The sequence below is a fragment of the Sinohyriopsis cumingii genome, chromosome 15 (genome assembly GCF_028554795.1).
Source record: "Sinohyriopsis cumingii isolate HCF-2022 chromosome 15, ASM2855479v2, whole genome shotgun sequence".
Classification (NCBI taxonomy): domain Eukaryota; kingdom Metazoa; phylum Mollusca; class Bivalvia; order Unionida; family Unionidae; genus Sinohyriopsis; species Sinohyriopsis cumingii.
The window spans coordinates 139,507,471-139,530,255 of NC_142975.1; the positions used below are offsets into that span (position 1 = coordinate 139,507,471).

Below are 22,785 nucleotides of genomic sequence, written 5' to 3' on the forward strand. Positions count from 1 at the left end.
GGTTCGAACTCCGGCAGAGTCATAACAAAGAATTACAAAAATGGACCAACAGCTGCCTCGCCAGGCGCTCAGCATTAAGAAGTTAGTGTTAGGACTGGTCGGCCACGTGTCAGGATAATGTGACTGTGTGGGCCACCATGCTACATGTCTGCGGCATGATTCCCCAGTGCTAGACATCGCTATAAACTGCCACACTACAGACATCGTAGCGATATGACTTAAATTTTTTTTAAAGCTACGTTAAAAATCCTAATCACACACACACACACACACACACACACACACACACACACACACACTTGACATGTAATGAAACTTGTAGATATGATCTTGTATTTCCATTGGTAAGCTTTTGATATCACTAGTTACATTCATATCACGTAAGGAATTTTAACTCAAATCCAGTCCATGTTAATTCCAAGTACGCTAACCGGGAAATGATCAAATAGCCTAACAACTCTCACTCAGATATATCCCATATTTGTTTTAAAAATCCATTTATTGGTCCTTGAAAAGTATTTTAAAAACGTACCATTCACATATTAGGCAAAACGTTTACATTTACATTTCATAAAAAAAAGTCATTTTCTTCCACGCTACCTTCAATTACGTTGGAAGTTTTCCACTTTTATATGCTGGCCAATATCGGCGTGTCCGTACGTTAAAGTGAAGTGGTTAGGAAGCCATACTGGCTTATGATACACTATTTGATACACTTTTTCTGAAGGTCGACTAACGATTTGGTGTGTGGGTAAACGTAAAATCTTGTGCGGTTCATAGGTGGTTACTTTAAAGTTTTCATACTGTCCAGACTGCAAGGCTTCTTTCAGTTCGCCAAAGTGTACTACTCGACTGGTGCGATAATTGAGAGTCAATCGTTTCACTTTACACTCGGTTTGCACTTCTCTTTGTGGGTATCGGTATCTAAACGGTCTCCTTCGATGTCAGGGTGGCGTTGACCCAGGCTGTAGATGTAGATGCAATTGTCCGTGTCAAAGTGAAGGACGAGATCTAACAGTTTTAAGCGAGCATAGTCTGTCACGTAAACCGCTATAGTGACATTTCCAAACTCGCCGGCTTCTACAAAGTCCAGATATTCTTCGTAGTTGAATCATCTGGGAGTAGCACGAAGATTCTATCAAATAATCTCTCTTGGGTAAATACGATCGTTGTGCCGTTTTGCCCCACAAGCAATTTAACATCACTTTGCCAACAATCGCCTTCCTTTGTTGTTCCCCATGTAATCTAAAGCCATGCCTTCCTGCTCCCAGTATTTCTCTTTAAATTTGTTTTAGTCTTCGGGAGTGTGGCACCAGGAAGGATGGGCACTGGCTTCTTTTTGTAGTTTCAAAAAGGCATCCACATACTCTGCGAAAATGCCTTTCTGAGTCTTGTTGTCCTTGTGGTATATTTTGTGTCTTGGGAATGTGGTAAATTTCATACACTTCTAACAATTGGTACCCCGGGTCCAGAGCTTTAAACAGTTCCACGCTGATCCACGTTACCATCGAGACGTGTTCATCCAGGGTGTGCTGACAAGGTCGGTATTGGTTGCAAGTTTCGGCACAAGTACGGTACAAGAGAAACATCAGTTTTCCTTGGCAATGGTGAGGTAAAACGGGATGGTACAAGTCCGTGGGAGGCATTGTCGAATGTTGTCTACGTCGATGTGTTCTGTCAGCAACTACTAATACTCTGCGGAAAAGTGACAATATTTACACACGTAGGGATACAGCGAAGACACGTCCAAGTATTTGACTTCTTTTCCTTTCTTCTCTTCTGTTTATTACAGCAAACAAGTAGCATTCGTCAGTCCCCCGTATGAACAATCCCGCGGATTCAGAGGGTCCAGAAGCTTGTAACGTTCCACGATACGTTTAACCTCGGGATCTGTTTTCAAACGGTCATCGTACTCGTGGTCCCAAATTTCAACCACGTGGTATCCTTGCTGTTCTAACTTCAAACGTCGCTGACAAGTGTCCTAATACAATTCCTCCATGGTACATTGTAGAAACTGATTTTTAGTGTCACGTTCAGGGTATCAGAGTGGCCATCCGTCAAACAAACACCCGATACACTCGTACACGATCTTGGGGTTTTCCCAACCATCCACCGAATACGGTCAGATGGTCTTTTCGCTTCCTCCGTTCCGGGCATGTTGAATCCATTTGTCTTCCTTGTCGCACAAGTAATGTAGCCAGCGTATGGTTTGACCGAGTATTGACGCTTGACAAAGTTGGTTGTTTGAGGGCTGATGACAGCCAGTGTATTTTCGGGCACGAATCCTTGGCGGTATACTAAGGAACACTCTTTGACGATTTTGCAGGCTTCTTTCAAAGGATTGATCCCTCCGTGTTCCATGAATAATTTCCGAACTTTTCCACAGCAAGGTCGTAAAATGTCCACGTCAGAAAGATAATACTTTTAAATTTCTTCCTGAAAGTCGAATCGGTCCGAGGCATGAGTGTGGTACCAAGCGTAGAAAGCTTCTCGTTGTTCGGTGCAAATGTTGCCGGGGTCGAAGTATTGAACCTCGGGCAAATGGGGTAGAACAGCGTGTTGATTGGCTTCGGTATTGAAAAAGTGCGGAAAATAGCCTTTGGCCATTTATTTCATTCCAAATGTTTTATGCATTTGACTCAAAGGCATGGTCAAGTAACTCATCGAATCTTTAAACTGCACTTGTCCCACTTAAATAGAAATGATTTTGGCTCCGTTCTAAGTCACTTTCGAACGTTCGGTACTTTGTTCCGTATGGTATCTGAAAAGAAACTGTCCATCGTATCCCGAGAAACTGTGAGCCATTACGTGTGGCATGGCTATGACAATCCCCGTAACGTTCGATATCCTCTTGGCGCCACGTATTGTCGATAGGGTCTAAGATACATCAAGCAAAATCGGCTAGAGTGTTAGGTACCCGAAAGAAACATTTTTTCACGTTATCCAGCAATCTTGCTGCAGTGAGGGCAATGACTAAATATAGGCTCTTTGATGCACTTCTCGCACGCTCAGTGAGCCACGCAGAAATTAGGAATGTGAATACTAGTCTCTTGGATGCATTCGAAATGAAAACAAGACGAAATTTTCTTCTGGTCATCGTCTTCCACTTGATGTTTGGAATAGTATTTTTGATTGAAGCATTCGTGTTCCAAGTCCACAATTTGTTGAAAAATGTGATATATGTTCTTTGCTCGACAAACGTGTGCCTTTGCACTATTGTTACGTATGCCTTGTCCACAAGTAGGGCACAATCTCAGGAGTTGACAACCACTTTTCTGCTGTGAACCTTGCGTTTTCAAATGTTGTTGGTAACAGGTAGGGCTGACAAAAGTGCGCTGACATGTTGGGCAATGCACTTATTATTGTCCTTCGTCAAAACAGGGTTGAGAGGCCAAACATCCTGAGCATTTCAATCCGCAATGCTTGTGTTGTTTTTTTAATTGTTATAGCCATAGTCACATTTCTCACAATTATAACTGTATCCAAAGAATGCAGTGATACTGGTAATGGCATCAAAATGTTCATTGTGATGATAGACGTGCAGGTATTTTTTGTCGAAACATCTGAGGTGCACGGACTTCTTCATGGTGCATTTTCAGGGTGTAGCGTGGAGCCAAGACGTCTTGCAATTTTTGCATTTCAGTAATGCAAAAGGTTGTGTCTTTCGATATTCCTACTTGCTGTAACAGGAGTTCTGCTTCTCTTCGTTCTTCGGGTCGGTCCGATCGATGAATAGTTTTCCAGGTTTTCCAGGTTTTTTACATTCTGCCGTATTGTTCTTGTCAGCATAAGTTCGTCCGACCATGATGGCCCTGACTAAACACATCAGGTCTTGAGTGTTGTTCATTTGTAAGAGGATAGGCTTGATGCTACGAAGGTCGTCCACCAATAACACTTTTCTGCGTTGTCCGGTCCCTTGGGGAAGAGACACGTGGGTCATGAACAGTCTCACTTTTCAATCGGTGATCACAAACTTGTCGTTGGATTGTTGCACGTGTTGAATCTTCTTGATGACTTTATAAGCTGTCATTTCTGCCGGGCTGCTAAACTCGATCCAAACTGTCGCGATGAATGGAAAGTCTCAAGCGATCGTCTTCTTTCCTTCACGTTGTCGTTTCAGTGTGGTTAACAATGAATCTCACACCTCAGTCATGAACCCCTATTTTCTCCAACGTTTTTTTTTTGGACTTGAAATCTTTAAACTATGCTAGTACCTTTCGGGTGATACTGGTGAACTTTGGTTGGGTGTATACTCTCTGGGTCTTGATTCGGGCTCACTCATGTCATCTTCAAAATCGCTGGCATGAATTTGAACCAAGACTAGGCAATAAATCACGTTTCTGCCTCTTACTGTCTTCTTCTTTCCCCACGAAATGATGCGATCGTTTCATCTTGACTGCAAAAGATCAAATGACTATATTTGAAACGCTGTGGGTCCCTATATCCATGTAAAACTAGTGTCTTCTCTATATAAAGGGTCGGTGTCTTCCCTGCCATTATTCATTTCACTCTCAACCGACTAGAACGATGGAAGAGCCCACACAGATCGAACTTCCGATCAGAGCTTTGCGAGGTGTTATACGAAAGTTTTCTTCAGACAAACCGATGTACTACTCCCCTTCCTTTTGAGATAAAAGTCAGTATGCATGCAATATCTGTAAGAAGAAAGGGCATTGTGCTACGGAATGTCAAGACCGTCAAAAAAGCAGCACAGGTGTGAAAAGATACAAGCTACTCGTTATCATTGTCAGTCTGCCCTAAAAAACAACAGGAGCAAAAGGAAGAGAGAGGTTCAGATCAGGAAAAAATAGAAGAGGTAGCCTCCAAAAATTAAGAACCCAGTCACGTTCAGAAATAAATAAATGGAAGAAAAGACGACGAGGAGAAAGGGATGACAAAGAGGAGGAAAACATGTGAAAGTAAAGAATTTCAAAAAACAGAGAGTGAACAAAAAGACAAAGAAGTCTATGAACTTTATAAAGTGTTTTGTTTTGAATTGGATTGTAAAATTTGTAACAGAATATAACAGACAGAAAATGTAAGTGTATCTCGGTTTTGAATTTTATAACCATAATAAGAACATACGCTCAAGTACTCTCCCACACACACACACATGTACATGGGGCAAAAAAAGGAATCTTAAGTTTTAATTGGCTTTGGCAAAACGAATACTATCTCTTTTTGAGAGAAGTGGGTGGTACTGAAAATGACCGTTGTGTGTTTGTGTTTTGATTTATTTTAAAAAGCAACTTAGGAATGAGAAGTAATCAGCTTTAATTGCTATAAGCCTTTCCCACGGCCAAGGCCTACTTCTGGATTTGCTCTTGTTGATGAGGATTTGGTAGAAATCACTAGGGATAGTATGTCAGGTGTAGTAACAGGGTTGGGTTGTTTGGCATGGGAAGGTCTTTTTCTCTTGGGTCGTATCAAATACGACTGATACATTTGTTTCAGACTATTTAGCGCTGCCAAAATGTCTAAGAGTACCGTCACCGTTTTTTGACTTTCACTGTCCTCCTCTCCTAGACCTTGTTTCTTCTCTGCTACTACTTCTTCCTGTCGTTTTCATTTTAGTGCCTCTTCTTCTCGCTGATGCTGTTGAAGGAGAAATGCTTGTTCTGCTTCTTGCTGCTGTTGTAAACATTTCTCCAGTTCATCTTTCTGTCTCTGTTTAAAATGCTCGACGTGTGGTAAAGGAGAAGGTGGCGAAGGTGCTGATATCGGAACAAATTCTTGCGAAGAAGAGAGACAATCCACTAAATTCCAGTTTCCGTCATGTTTGAAAACTTTGTCGCATTGATTCACAGCGCACACAGGCTAGCGCATCCATATAGCGAATGTGACGTTACAGGCAGCTCTCTTTGCATTGGAAGACAGGTTCCGCACTGTTTCAGAATTTTGTAACTCGTGTTTGGATTGGTGAAATATCCTCAATCGTTTCCATCAGCTCTTCCACTATAAATAGCCCCGTTCACTTAATTCCCTTCACCTGTTCTCGTTACAAGATATGGACTAACGTTGAATCATCTACCCTCGTATCGTTGATTCTGTTCCGATACGGGTTTACCCATGTATTTTAGAGCATCATGGAAAATCATCCAGATCACCGATACAAGCGTTTGGAAAAGAAAAATCTATGTGGAAAGACAAGGCTGTCTGAAGAGAGTTCTCATCTATAGTCCATATGTCAGAAGAAGTTTGAGGAAGAGAAGAAGACTTATGGGATTCCCTCTATGCTAACGGATTGATGTTAACAAAAAACCAAAGGCACTTTTCAGGGCCACTCATATGCCTCGAAAAGATTTTCTTTCTTGCCTAATTTTTGTTCCTGTTCCCTCTGTGTCGATAGCATGTTTGGGGTTTGTTTGTTTGTTTGTTTGTTTGTTTTGTGGGGTTTTTTTCTTCTTCTCTCGTGTGGATAGTATATTTGGAGTTTGTATGCGTGAGCGTCCGTTATGTGAATAGTATATTTGGATTTGTGTGGGTTTTAGAGTGTGTATTTGTGTTGATAATAGAGTGTTTGTGTGGATAGTAGAGTGTTTTTTGTGGATAGTTTAATGTGTGTTTGTATGCGTGCGCGTACGTTCCTGTTAATAGTATATTTGTGGGGGTTTTTTCTTCTTCCCGTGTATATGGTATATTTGGGGTTTGTATGCGTGCGCTTACCTTGTGTGAATAGTATATTTGGGATTGTGTGGATAGTAGAGTGTGTGTTTGTACGCGTTTGCGTACGTTTGTGTGGATAATAGATATTGTAGTTTTTATAGTAAATATTGGGGCATTTTTTATAGTAGATATTGGCTTTTAAACTTCCGTTCTGGAAGGATAGCAAATTGTGTGTTTGTTTTGTTTTTAACTCTTCCCTCTGTGTGGATAGTATATTTTGGGTTTGTGTTATTTATTTCTTCCCTATCTGGTGTGTGTGTGAGAGAGAGAGTATTTGTGTGTTTGTATGCATCCACGTACGTTTGTTTGGATAGTAGAGTGTGTTTGTGTGGATAGTAGAGTGTGTGTTTCTATGCGTGTGCGTACTATTGTGCGGATAGTTGATTCGGGTTTGTTGGGGAGGGGTCTTCTTCTTCCCGTGTGTGGATAGTATATTTTGAGTTTGTATGAGTGCGAGTACATTGTGTGAATAGTATATTTGGGTTTGTGTGGATAGTAGAGTGTTTGCTTGTGTGGATAGTAGAGTGTGTGCTTGTGTGGATAGTAGAGTGTGTGTTTTTATGTGTGCAAATACGTTTGTGTGTATAGTATATTGAGGTTTTTTCCTTCTTCCCGTTTGTGGATAGTAAATTTGGGTTTTATATTCGTTCGCGTACGTTGTGTGGATAGTATATTTAGAGTTTGTATGCGTTCGCATACGATTGTGAGGATAGTAGATATTGTATTTGTATGCGTGCGCGTACGTTTATGTGGATAGTAGATAATATGCCTGTATGCGTGCACGTACATTTGTTTGGATAGTAGATATTGGGAGTTTTATAGTAAATATTATGGTATTTATTTAGTGAATATTGGGTTTATTTGTTCCTTCCCTTCTGTGTGGATAGTATATTTTGTCTGTGTTGTTTTTTCTTCCCTTTGTGGTGGGTGTGTGTGTGTGTGTGTGTGTGTGTGTGTGTGTGTGTTTCTGTGCATGTGTGCGCGCGTATATTTGTTTGTCTGTGTATGTATTTCCCTTGTGTGTCTCTATAAAACTACTTTATCCCTATAAAATACATTTCACCTACCTACCTACAGTAGCGCGTATTCAGGTCAGCCGCTTGCAACACTGTTGCCTTTATTCCCCTAATGTTCAGTACAGTGACGTTGTTGAAGCTGGAAATTTTGAGACTATAACTATAGACTTGGGTTTTTCCACAGGTTGTGTCTATAAATAGATACTAGGGTTTTTAAAAAGGAACGTCAAACAAGTTAAGGCTAGAAATACATAGTTATGATTTTCCAAAGGAATTTCCCACAAGTTCTATCTATAAACTGATAGTGGGATTTCGTAGGAATTTCAAAAGGTTGTAGCTATAAATAGATACATGGGTGTTTATCCACGATCGTCACACAAGTTGAGACTATTAATAGTTACTAGGTTTATCCATTTTAGTCTAAACCAATGTAATCTACTATTCGGGGATATGTTTAGTCTCGTTTAACTGCTGGGACAATTTCGTCATTTCAGCGTTACTTTTAGTCACATTCATTTTGACGTTGCTCTTTTCCTTGATTATTGCTATTTATAGCATCATTGCAATTATGTAAATTTATGAACACCTCCAACATCATTTCAGGTCTAGGTAATACTCTATGTACAAATCTCGGGATTGTATTAGTACATGTCTGTATCTGTTGTATTTGGCCCACTGCCATACTTGTCCTTAGACAGGCCCTATCCAGTTTCCCTAGACCGACCCAACCTATGTTAAACTTTCCCTTGTTCCGCTATAATCCCACCCATGTTAAATTTCCCCATGTTAAATTCCCGTTGTCCCTATACGTTCCGAGGAGGTTTTTCCTTTTATGTTCTCATTGGCCCTACGGTATTAATCTATGTCTATGTATTATATATGTCTACGTCTATATCTCTCCTGTTTTCAGGTCAGTCCCTTGCTACAGTGTTATTAATATCCAATACCGTGACGTCACCTCACCTGTTCCATTCCTTATATCCCTATACAACAACCCCACTTTCCCTTGTCGTTATACAGTCACAATATTCCCCTTGTCGCTGTATCGTCCCAGTGTGATCCGAAATGTCTTGTCGCTATATCGTCCGAGGGGGCTCTTTAATGTATTTTCCATTTGTCGCTATATCGTTCCTATACACTACTACTACTACACAGGTCTATGTGACGTGATTTATACATTATTATTATTATCTATACATCAAAAGTGTCATGATTTAATATTAAATTTATGAAATTTGTTGAATAAAGTCAACGTTTTGCTCGGCACGGCTCGCCAAAGCAAGACATTATTCAACTTATTTCATAACTCAATATTACCATTTGAGCTTTACTATTTAGGTCATCAACAATATCACTTTTTCACTCGGTGTATGAAAACGCTATGAGCTTGAGTAGATATTTAATGTAAACTGAATTGGTTACCACGTGTGTTTATTATTAAATAATGAAAGAGAAAAATATCTGCAGCAATGATAATAATCACAGTAAGATTCATCTTTGTCACAGTAAATATATGGATAGTCTCTGGTAAATATTTGAATAACGTGTCAGTAACGTTACCTTTTAACATCCTAAAATCGATTATGTCTTTAAATATTGTACAAGTAAACCGTGTGGAAGGCGTTCCGGGTTTCAGAGGCAGAAGCTGTTGTAGAAAGTCGTCTGCTTTGCAGAAACAAAGAACACGCCGTAGAAAAACATTTACCATAAATATTTCATCCTTGCTTTTAGATGCTGACCAGGTTTTTATTCCACCGTGTTATCCGGGTTCATCTAAAGAAGACACTTTAGCACGCCATCTTCATTTTATAAAAAGTATTAATTTATAATTCAGGTTTTTATTTTGATACCGGTTGTTTTCTTCCTGGTTTCCGCCTTCCTCGTGATAGCTCCAATTGTCCAGGATCCACGGATTGAAATCCTCTACGCACTGTTCTTCATTCTTGGAGGGCTCGTTCTCTACTTCCCATTCGTCTGCTTTAAGTTAGATAGAGGATGTTTTGGTAAGTGGACTACTCCTGCAGTAAAGGACATTCTTAAGGTATTGGTCAATGTGTACATATACGACAGAAAGAAAAGTTTATTTTCCTGCTTAAATAGGGGATATATTTCATCTTGTGCTGTCAAAATGTATGTAGTTTAAATCGGGGCTGCACCACTGGTTAGAAAATCACGTTGTTTACCATACGATGAAATAATATATTTGATATTAGAGTAGGTAACGAAAATAGTCTGCATCTCTTTCTCTCTCTCTCTCTCTCTCTCTCTCTCTCTCTCTCTCTCTCTCTCACACTATACATGTCACACATTTTTAATTTATATTTTTTATCTACAGTTAGTTTTCTTTTCTATTTTTATGATATGTGTAATTATATTTTTACTTAACCTTGTCCAAAATCAAGTTCGTTGTGTACCTAAATAGTAACATTTATTCTATGAACAAATAATAAAAAGTTAATAATTCTCTAGGAATGTGAGTTAAATATTAGAATCATTTTCAATAAATGTGAATATGTTTATCTTAGTCTAAATTTGGGACATTGAAAGTCCCCCACGGAATAACCTGGTCTACCTGATGTTTACCACATTCTTTATTATAATTTTAGTAACAGATTTTATCTGTTCACAACTTAGAATGTTGTAGAAGTGAGCTTTTGACCTACATCCTGGCTCTACTTTTGTGTCGTTGTCTTTTATATAATTGTATTTACAGCCATAGTGAGATTAAGACACTGTTTGAATCCTCGCTGTTGTTTCCCAACTCAACATCACGTTTATTAAAGACTGTATGGTTTAACAATACGTTGCACTTTGGGTTAAATGAAGGGGGTGTAGAACACAAAATAATCAGGTGGGGATATATCTATTTAAAGTTTAAAGCATGATTGTGTACTTAATCTAGAATATTTAGACTTTGACGAGAGACAGACGAAGACAAGCAAATGGGAGGACGTAAGAAACACAAGAAATGAAAATCCAGGAATGAATGCGAACTCCCTCTTTCCATTTAGGTGTCATGTAACTACCTACACATGTTACAAGAACAAACGTCCAAGTAATTTTTGCAACCCTAACCATACATTCTATCTTGCCTCTGTAACTCACACCAAGGCACCTAGGCCAAATGATCAATGTACGGGAATCTATTCGTGCAAGAAAGCTTAGTATCCTAATGCGAAAACGGTTGTGAAAGCAAACTTGCACAATTTTACATCTTAACGTATTAAAAATTCAATAGTGAGAAAATATTTGTGTCAAAAATTAACATAAACCAATGTTCCAGATAAACAGGCTATACACAAAATTGGTCGCACAAATTACAACTCTCAACAAAAACTGCAAATGCGGTAGCATAAAAAAATGTTTTATGTAAAACCTGCTTTATTCTAACTTTGTGCCAAAGTTGAATCAAAATGAACATGCAGTCAGAACTGACAAATCGTGCACTTACCAATTATAGGGAATCATTTATATCTCTTCACGTTAATCCACGATTAGATTTTGTTGTAGCTTACCTTATTCTTATACTGGCAACAATACTTGGCCACATTACCTTGCAATAATAGATGAAGCAAATGAATTCGTTGGCTATTCGACAAATATTGTCATATGACAACTCTGGTGTAAAAGCAATACGTCATTATGCCTTGTGCCATAATCTTTTTTAAAATCCCCTTCAGTAACTAGACATTTGCTATAAATGTTGCTAGTAACAAAGGTGATGGTCTATCTTTGTTCCTAATGTTTTCTGGAGGCAAAAATTGTTCCTTTCAAACAATTTTATTTCTTTATCCTTTCTCTGTTTCATACTAACTGGTTTATATTTTCTTTGATAAATAACTGATTTTAAGAAAAATTTCATTTTCTCGCAGCAATAACTGTTTATTTTTCTGTCACCATTTTCCCCTATGCTCACTACCTAAACTTTAAACAGCTAATTAAAGTTGTATTCTGGAAAATTTTATCGTGATTATCTAATGTAATTTTTAAATTTGAACGGATATTACAGGTAACTTAATTTTGTAAAAATCAACCCACCAGCTCGTGTACATTGATGATACATTTCACACTCACTCGAGTTGTTGGCCTTGAAGATCGGATTAAGAACATAATATCTAGCTATCAAAATGTTTTTATCATCAGACCCTTTTTATTACTTTTATTTTACATTCGATTTGATATGCCCTCTCTCAAACGAGGACAAATAATGTCCAATAATAGAGCTATTTCGGCTGTTTTCGTTGTAATGGTCTATGGATGCTTCCCGTTAAGGTCACTAGCAGACGATATTCTGCCCACTTTACATGGACGATCGGCAACCTGGCAGTTTCTGCTATATGTGACCACCAAATTGCCCATTTTGAACAATGCACACTGAAGCAAGATCACCTCATAAATTACAAATGTAGATACTAACAGAAAGCCTGTTTTGCGTTCTGTTTAATGTGTATGTTTTGTAACAACATCTTGAGATTCAACGACTTTAATACAACTTCCAAACACTATATAAACTCAACAGTAACTCTGCCAGCATACCACAAATATGGCTGCTGATGATAACATTCAAGAACTAACTATCGTTGAGCTTAGTATACAGATATCCCAAATCTGTCTTTTGATTTATGAGGTAATGCGATAATCCGCGTTGCTAATATGAAACTCTTATGTTTGCTTTATGAAGTTCAAGGTTTGCTTGAGCTGAATTCCTAAATTCAAAACTACAAAAGGTATGGGTGATACAATGTTGAATATAATCTCTTTCTGAATCTTCGCTCGGATTTTAAATATGAGGTGGGACAGAAGAGTGAACCAGTTTGATTTCTATTCCAGACCATGTGACAACTTTTCTACAGCTGATTAGCGAATCTGTGCCTAGTCCTTACGTTCCGGACGAATGGGAAAAGTCACGTGATATCAGTCACCTTACACGGGCCACCTGACTATGAACGTCAGAAACCAAGAGTCGAGTGCATGAGAATGACATGAACAATGGTTGTTGCTGTGATTAAACATTAACCACATAATTCTTACGATATCCATTATAAAGTTTACACACATATGTTTAGGTTACTGCATTTAAAAGGGAAAATATGAATGTGGGGGTGCAGTATTACTCCGAAAAGAACGAGTTCATATTTTCCCGTTCAAATGCAGTAACCTTTTAATTATATACTCATTTCATTTTCCTACTTAAGGCTTAATAATAAAGAAATACACAATCAGAAACAAATTAACAAACCATCAGTTGTATATTTTCTCAAATTTAGTCTTTTCATCCAGCTGGAAAATGGTACGTATCTGATAGGTATGCGATAGCCCTTAGACTCAATCTTCTTTTTATGCTATTTTATACACTAAAAACCACTGGTCATAGTCTGAACCATTATATTTGCGAAAAGTTATGAATATTTCTCCGATGTGACTGTTTAAATGATCAGAATGGTATTTTCAATTACTGCGTCTCGCAAGTTTTTTGTTGACATTGCGAATATCACTTTCATTTGTTTGCTTGTTCCAAAGTTTTGTTTGTGACCCAGTGAACTCGTCCACTCGTTAACTTTATCATCTCTACTTTCAAATGGACGATAACAGTTCTTTAGTTCATCCACAAACAATTCTAATAAACCAAAATATAAAGCGTGTACTAAATGAGAGTACATTGTTTGTTTGCAAATTAGTTCCTAATGCACTATACTATTTTAAGATACAAGTGTCGTGCAGTATGAAAAAATACAGACAAATACTGCACGATTCTGACAATGTAAAGTTAACGGATGAAACAATAAGCATATAATAATCCTTGATATGAGCAGAATATATCTGGCATCATTCGTGTTATATTAATTAATATTGTATTTTAAGGGTAATATTTAATTACACGCATAAATGATGTGTCGTTTCATAAACTCGTCCTCATGTGTCTAATTTACCTGTGCAATATTTCATGACGACATAATGATGTTTTGTCAGGTTAGAGAAGGGCTTTATGTGACAATATGACTGTTCTTTGAAGTTATTTCAGTGGATAAATGCACTGGTATTCAATACAATCTGTCACTTCAGTCATTTCAAAATAAAATCTCTCACTTGTACTCATTTCAAATGAAATATGTATGGCTGGAATCGTGTGAATAGATTTTTTTTTTTTTAAAAATTGTCAGTTTGTTTCAAAAATTTCATTTGAAATTGAAATTATTAAACATCTTCTATATTTACCTTAAGCACATATACTTAAAATAATATCTTCATCTCTTAAACTTGCTATATTTGAGGCGGGATGGAATCTCAAACAACATATGAGCACAAATATTTCTGAATACATATAGACGGTTTTATTCCTACAGCGATTTTAGTTTACGTAGTTTGAATATATAATATTGTATAACTAGTTATTTTAATGTTGTATCGCCTTTATATTTAATCGAAATACAGCCTGTGGTCGTTTTATCATTTTGAATTTGTATTGTTTGTTTACATGAGGTGGTTCCATAATGCCCTATGAATGACCACAGACACACGTAATTTGGATGATTGATAGACGCGCTAATATTATTAGACGTTTGAACCTTGCAACAACATTTATGAAGGGTTAGTCCACTAGAAAGTATAGTATTGGTGTGGGTGCATCATGATTGCTTATCGTAGACAAGTTATCGGGTTCAAATCAATTACGTAACCTACACGCACAATGATTTACCCATATACAGGCTAAAATAAACTTTCCAGTTGGAATATCGCTCGTCCCTAGTTATAAACCCCAAACAAACTTGGATAGTATTAGCCGCAATAATTTAAATCAGACTGATGAAAAATGTTTGCCGGAAGGAAGCGTGCCTTCCAACTAAGGAGTATCATCACAACAACACCTATTAAATTATCTCCCCTCTAAACAGTACTTAATACAGCGGACATGTACTGTCCCATGTCATTTTTGGTTCGAATGGAAATGGTTGCGTATTATTCAGGTATGTTTTCTATGTTGTAATAATTAGTCAAACTACCATGTCATTCTGCTCCTGCCAACAGGTTAACAGGTTTGTTCTTCAGAACTCATGTGTTCTAAAGCTCATTTGTACAGTATTCCCATCTTTATTACAGTTTCGCTGTACCTTATTAAGTTCAGACAAAACAGAGTCGGAAAAACTGATATCTCTTGAAACTGAGATATATCACATGTGACGTTACTTACAGAATGGGGAGCCCCGAGTGGCCGAGTGGTCTAAAGCGCTCTCCGTTACGGATCACTGCCATATCACCTCTGTCTGCGTGGGTTCGAGACTCGGATTCGGCCAATGTGGGTATGTGAGAAAGCTTGCCAGTAGCTTCTCGTGGGTCGGTGGTTCTTTCTGGGGTTTTCCCGGGTTCTTCCTCCACCATTAATACTGGCCGCCATGTATAGCCTATCGTGTGCTGAAAAATGGCGTTAAACCCCACAACAACAACAACAACTTACAGAATGGTAAAGTTATGATTGACGGCAAGTGAAACCTCAATGGCAAACTCTAGCGCAGAGTTGTATGATGGTATCCTGGCCAGGAGTGGATCAACTGCATGCTTATCTTTGCATAGGGACAGTGTCATCATATATGTTTGTATAAGAGGCACGAGTATGACTAAATTAAACAATGGAGGTTACCACAGACTGGTATTGCGGACAATTGTTTCAACCCCAGAAAACAATCTTAACGAGTGTCTCAACTCCTTCAGCTGAAAATTGGATATAATTGCCTTTGCAAAACAGTTTTGGCGTTACGATTATAATAAACGTTACAATAGTAGATGTGGCGTCGCCATAAAATATCTAATAGAAAATTGCGGGAATTTTAAGTATATCGCTCAAAGTTATTTTGTTTAGCTGTCTGCCACATAGCCTTCTGGCGCATTTGGCATAATTTATCGTCAAATTTATTGTTTACGTTTCGTGATGAATCTATCTACTATCGTGTTCTCTTTCTATATTGTCAATGTTTATGCATGACTTGCATCTTATTCACATTAACAATACAAATATTTTGAAATAATCTTTGATAATAATTATTCTTACAATAGGTGGTTTTATTGCATACTTTATTGAAAAGTATAGAATGGATTACGCTTATTAGTACTTAAGAGATACGTGCGAATTATAAAAATAAGATTACTAAATAAAAAGCAGCTTAAATTTGTGCATAGCTATGTCTGAAAGTTCGTTTAAACTCCGTTTGTTTATGACTGATTACTGTACATAATAAGTAGCAACAAGCCAAACAAACGATATAGGCAACAGCTTATACAATATGTAGTAAACAGTCTACGTTACATACCTGTACCAAATTACCTGGCATGTTACATACCTGTACCAAACTACCTGGCTTTGACTGCGAAATATTTTATTAACAAGAAACTATAGAAACTACAGGTCGCAGACGATTGAATTATGTAACATTCTGCATTGGACTAGACTGAACACGGAATTTTATTTTGTGTGTCGTATATACTTAACTAGAGCTTTTTAAATGCTTTGGGTAATAATAGCCATACCAATTTTCTTGACTTGCTTCTATTTTGAATCAAAGTGGTCTTTTCATTCGGAGTAATAAGCAAAAACGAATTATAATCGAGAGAAAAATCTATACTTTTACGTGAAACATTTATTCTAAATTTGATATTTTTTAAGGTTTGTGTGAAATAATATCTTTCTAAAAGAATAATATGCTACTAACCATGGGATGAGAGTCCATTTTTATTTTACAACAGTTTTAGTGACGACTGCTAAAGCTTTTTGAACTAAATTCCCAGCCGTAAGTAACAATTATGAGCATAATAGAAACAGCGTATAGTAACGATAATGAGCACAATGCAAACAGCGTATAGCAACAATAATGAGCACAATAAAAACAGCGCATGGTAACAATAATTAGCACAATAAAAACAGCGCATGGTAACAATAATTAGCACAATAGAAACAGAGTATAGTAACGATAATGAGCACAATAAAAACAGCGTATATTAATAATAATGAGCACAATAGAAACATCATACAGTAACGATAATGAACACAATAAAAACAGCGCATGGTAACAATAATTAGCACAATAGAAACAGAGTATAGTAACGATAATAAGCACAATAAAAACAGCGTATATTAATAATAATGAACACAATAGAAAGATCATACAGTAACGATAATGAACACAATAAAAGCAGCGCATGGTAACAATAATTAGCACAATAGAAACAGAGTATAGTAACGATAATGAGCACAATAAAAACAGCGAATATTAATAATAATGAGCACAATATAAACATAACACAGTAACGATAATGAGCACAGTAGAAACAGCATATAGTAACGATAATGAACACAATAGAAACAGCATATAGTAATAATAATGAGCACAATAGAAACAGCATATAGTAATAAAAGTGAGTACAATAGGAACAGCATATGTTAATAATGATGAGCACAAATGATACAGCTTATAGTAACAAAAACCAGAACAATGGAATATAGTATAGTAACAAAACTGAGGAAAATTTATAACAACGTATATTAATAATAATGAGCACAATCGAAATAGAACCAATAATAAGCAAAAAATAATCTTCTAGTAACAATAACAAGCACAACAGAAACAGCATATAGTACAAGAAATGAGCACAGTATAAAGCAACGTATACTAACATAACTGAACACTTACAGTTGCAGAACTGAGCACAAATAGATAACTTAATAGACAACAACTAACAATACCGAAAATAAGGACAATAGATAACAATTTCTAATATCAAAACTGAGCATAATAGGTAACTTATATCATCAAAACGTATAAGATCGAAACTGAGCATAATAGGTAACTCACATCATCAAAACTTTAATATCGAAACTGAGCATAATAGGTAACTTATATCATCAAAACTTATAAGATCGAAACTGACCATAATAGGTAACTCACATCATCAAAACTTTAATATCGAAACTGAGCATAATAGGTAACTTATATCATCAAAACTTTAATATCGAAACTGAGCATAATAGGTAGCAATCTACAATAATTCCAAAATTTCTGAACAAAGTTTTCTGCCTTGTGATTGGATATAAAGGGTTACGTGCTATCGATCTTAGACGTTGTCCCTTTTTATATGCTGACCAATATCGACGTGACCGTACGGCAAAGTGAAGTGATTGGGAAGCCGTACTCGCTTCTGGTACTCGATTTGATACAGCTTTTCCAAGGATCGACTGACGATTTTGTGAGTGGGTAAACGTACAATCTTATGGGGTTCGTAGGTGGTCAATCTAAAGTTTCCATCCTCTCCAGACTGCAAGGCTTCTTTCAATAATTCAATGTTCACCACTCGACCGGTGCGATAATTGAGAGTCAATCATGTCACTCTACAATCGGTGTGCACTTCTCCTTGTTTATCCCGGTATTCGTAGCCGTAACTTTTAGGACCGCCACTAGCGAAACTTAAAATCTTCTCGTCGGGGTGTTCGTTAGTTCAAGCTCCTAAACGATCTCCTTCGATGTCAGGGTGATACTGACCCGGGCGATCAATGTAGATGCAACTGTCCGTGTCAAAGTACAGGACACGATCACCTAACCGTCTAAAGCTTCGTACAATTTTAAGCGAGCATGGGCTGTCACGTAAGCCGCAATGATGACATTTCCAAATTCTTCGGCTTCTACAAAGTCCAGTTCTTCTTCGTAACTGACTATGATCAAATCCTCACGAACGACGTCCACGTGTTTTACGTAGTTGGTTTTGACATGAATCATCTGGAAGTAGCGGGAAGGTTCTGTCAAATAATCTCTCTTGGGTAAACACGGTCGTTGTACCATTTTGCCCCACAAGCAATTTAACATCACTTTGGCAAACGATCGCCTTCCTTCGTTTTTCTCGATGTGGTCTAAAATGATGCCTTCCTGCTCCCAGTATTTCTCTTAATTTATTTTGGTCTTCGAGAGTGTGGCACCAGGAAGGATAGCCGCTAGCTTCTTGTTTCAGTTTCAAAAAGCATCCACTTAGTCTGCGTAAATGCCTTTGTGAGTCTCGTCGCCCTTGTGGTACTTTTGTGTCTTGGGAAAGTGGTACATTTTGTACACTTCTAACAGTTGGTATTCCAGGTCCAGAGCTTTGAACAATTCCACGCTGACCCACGTTCCTGTCAAAGCGCTTTCTTCCTGGGTGTGCTGACAAGAGTGGTCCTGGTTGCACGTTTCGGCACAAGTACGGCACAAGGAAAACATCAATTTTCCTTGGCAATGGTGAGGCAACACGTGATGGTACAAGTCAGTGGGAGGCAAGACTTTTGCACTTGATCAAACCTTCGTACTGTCGAATGTTGTCCAGGTCGATGTTTCCGTCAGCAATTGCGATTGTTCTGCAGGAAAGCGACAATATTTGCACACGTAAGGATACAGTGAACACACGTCCAAGTATTTGATTTCTTCTTCTTTATCTTCGTCTGCGTGGTACAGCAAACATGTGGCATTCGATCGTCCTCTGTACAAACTATCCCTTGGATTCAGTGGGTCCACCAGCTTGTGACTTTCGACGAGGCGTTTAAACTCGGGATCGATTTTCAAACGGTGACCGTATTCATATTCCCACATTTCCACCACTTGGTATCCTTGCTGTTCTAACTTCAAACATCTCTGACAAGTGGCCTGGTACAAGTCTTCCATGGTCCGTTGTAAAAACTGATTTTTTGTGTCACCTTCAGGGTAACAGAGGGGGGCATTCGTGAAATAAGCATCCGTTAAACTCGTACACGATCTTGGGGTGTTCTGAGTCTCAGCCATCCACTGAATACGTTATGATGGTCTTTTCGCTTCCTCTATTGCGGGAGTGCTGGATCCATTTGTCCTCCTTGTCACACAAGTAATGTAGCCAGCACAGGGCTTTGACCGAGTACAGACGTTTGACAAAGGGTGTTTTCGGGCATGAATCGTTGGCAGTACACTAAGGAACACGCTTTGGCAATGGTGCAGGTTTCTTTCAAAGGATCGATTTGTCCGTGTTCTATGAATAATTCTCTAAATGTTTTACAGCACCGTCGTAAAATGTCCACGTCGGAACGACAATATTTTAACATTTCTTCCTGAAAGTCGAAGGCGTGAGCCTGGTACCAAACGTACAATGCTTCTCGTTGTTCGGTACGCATGTTGTCGGGGTCGTAGTCGGGAGCCTCTGGCAAATCGGGTAGAACGGCGTGTTGATTGGCCTGGGTATTTAAAAAGTGGGGAAAATAACCTTTCGCCATTTCTATCATTCCAAACGTTTTAGGCATTCGACTCCATGGCAATGCCAAGTAACTCATCGAATCTTTAAACTGAACTTGTCTCACTTGCATGGAAATAATTTTGGCTCCGTTCAAAGTCACTTTAGGACGTGCGATGCCTTGTTCCGTATGGTATCTCAAAAGAAACTGTCCATCGTATCCCGAGAAATTGTGAGCCATCACCGTGGCATGGCAATGACAATCTCCGTAACGTTCGATGTCCTCTTGGGCTCCACGTCTCGTCAATGGGATCTAAGATCCATTGTGCGAAATCGGCTAGCGTGTTCGGTCCCCGAAAGATTTTTTCACGTCCCCCAGGAATCTTGCTGCAGTGAGGACAATAACTAAAGATAGGCTCTTGGATGCACTTCTCGTACGCTCGATGAGCCACACAGAAATTAGGAGTGTGAATGCCAGTCTCTTGCATGCATTCAAAATCGAAAAAGATGAAATTCCCTTTCTTTTGGTCATCTTCCTTCTCTTGATGTTTGGAATGGTATTTTTGAATATAGCATTTATGTTCCACGATTTGGTGACAAATGTGACATCGTTTCTTTACTTAACATACGTGTGCCTTGGCACTATTGGTACGTATACCTTATCCACAAGTAGGGCACAATCTCAGCAGTTGACAAGCACTTTTCTGCTGTGAACCTTGTGTCTTCAGATGTTGTTGGTAACAGGCTTGAGTGACAAAGGTTCGTTGACAAGCAGGGCAATGCACTCGTTCTTGTCCTACGTCCAGACATGGTTGAGTGGCCAAACATCCCTCACATTTAGATCCTCAATGCTTGTGTTGCTCTCGGCTGTTACAGCCATAGTCACATTTCTCACAGTAATAACCGTATCCCAAGAATGCGGTAATACTGGTGATGGCATCGAAATGTTCATCGTGATAATAGACGTGAATGTATTTTCCGTCTTTGAAATCTTTGCCTCGAAACAACAGAGGTCCGCGCACTTCTTGAGGGTGTACTTTCAAGGTGTAACGTGGAGCCAAGACGTCTTGCAATTTTTCCATTTCAGGAATGCCGCAGGGTGTCTCTGTGGATAGAACCGCTTGCTGTAACAGGAGTTCTGCTTCACTTCACTTTGGCTCGTTTCGATTTTCGAACGTTCTCCCATGCTCTTTTCCATTCTACCGTGTCGTTCTTGTTGGCATACGTTCCTCCCACCACGATGGCCCTGGCTAAACACATGTGTTCATGAGGATTGTTTTTTCGGACGAGACTCGTTTTAGTGCTACGAAGGTTGCCGATCAATAACACCTTTTTGCGTCCTGTCCCTTGGGGAAGAGAAACGTGGGTCATGAACAGTGGTTTTCCAATGGGTGATATGAACGTTGTCGTTGGATTGTTGCACGTGCTGAATCTTGTCGATGACTTTGGAAGTTATCATTTCTGCTGGACAGTTAACAATCCAAACAAGGGACTTTAAATTGTCGTAATGAATTTAAAGCATCAGCGATCGTCTTCTTTGGCTTGACATTGTCGTTTCAGTGTGGTTAACTTAGACTCCCACACCTCGGTGATGAAGCCCTCTGCTTTCTCCAGCGGTACATTGGACTTGAAATATTTAAACTTCACTGTGTACGTGTAAGCAGTCGTTCTAAATTTTCTAGACGAGCGCTTTTCCGTCTCTCGAATGTGGTAGTACTTTTCAGGGTTTACTAATGGTGGTGAACGTTGACTGAGCGTAGACTCTCTGGGTCTGGATTCTGGCTCACTCATGTCATCTTCAAACTCACTGGATGAATTTGTGCCAAGACTCCAGCTACTGTACGAGTCAATAAATCACGTTTCTGCCTCTTACTTTCTTCTCCTTTCTTCTCCTTTCTCCAAGACATGATGCGATCGTTTCATCCTGACTGCGACAAGTCAAATGACTACATTTTAAACGCCATGGGTCACTTTATATCCATGTCAGACAGAGAAAAATTAGAAGAAAAGAAGACGAGGAGAAAATGAGGAAGAAAAGGGGGAAATACCTGTGAAAGTGAAGAAATTCAAAAAGCAGAGAGTGAACACAGACACAGAAGAAGTCTATGAACTTTTTAAAGTGGTGTGTTGTGCTGTGAATTTAATTGTAACATTTGTACCAGAATAGACCAGGCATAAAACATAAGTGTCTCTTCGTTTTGATTTTTAGGATATGGACCTACACTCACGCACTCACACACGTACATCATGGGTTAAAAGGGCTTTTTAGTTTTTATTGATTTTGGCAATTGAAATGCTATCTCTTTTCGAGAGAAGTGGGTGACCCTGAAAAGGACCGTTGTGTATTTGTTTGTTTAAAATACAAACTCAGTAACGGGACGTAGTCATCTTTAACTGCCTTAAGCCTTTGTCACGGCCAAGGAATACTTCTTGACTGGCTCCTATACATGATGATCTGGTAGAAATCACTAGGGGTGGTATCGCAGGCGTAGTAACAGGGTTGGATTGTTTGGCTTGGGAATGTCTTTTTCTCTTGGGTCGTAATAAAGAAGTCTGATACATTTGTTTCAGACTCCTTAAATCTGCTTAAATGTCTAAGAGTACCGTTACCGTTTGACTTTGACTGTCCTCCTTCTCCTTCTGGCCTTGTTTTTTCTCTATTGCTTCTTCATGTCGTTTCCTTCTTGCCTCTTTTTCTTCTCGCTGTTGCTGTTGAAGTAGAAAAGCGTGTTCTGCTTCCTTCTGCTGCTGTAAACATTTCTCCAATTCTTCTTTTTGTCTCTGTTTAAAATCCTCGACGTGTGGTAAAGAAGGAGAAGGTGGCGAAGGTAGTGGTACCGGAACAAATTATTGCGAAGAAAGAAAATCGACTAAATCCCAATTAAAATCGACCTCTTCC

General features: G+C 38.6%; 1 protein-coding gene across 3 annotated transcripts in view; it reads left to right on the plus strand.

Moving 5' to 3' along the window:
* The window catches only part of LOC149782901 (b(0,+)-type amino acid transporter 1-like), a 204,435-nt gene extending 190,303 nt beyond the window's left edge, over nucleotides 1-14,132 (plus strand). For all 3 annotated transcript variants that reach the window (XM_089934449.1, XM_089934451.1, XM_089934450.1), the window contains exons 12-13: nucleotides 9,517-9,685; nucleotides 12,513-14,132. In XM_089934449.1, the coding sequence (XP_089790575.1) occupies nucleotides 9,517-9,685; nucleotides 12,513-12,622 (279 nt within the window). In that variant the 3' untranslated portion in view covers nucleotides 12,623-14,132. The remainder of the gene's footprint in view (nucleotides 1-9,516; nucleotides 9,686-12,512) is intronic.
* The last annotated feature ends 8,653 nt before the right edge of the window (nucleotides 14,133-22,785 follow it).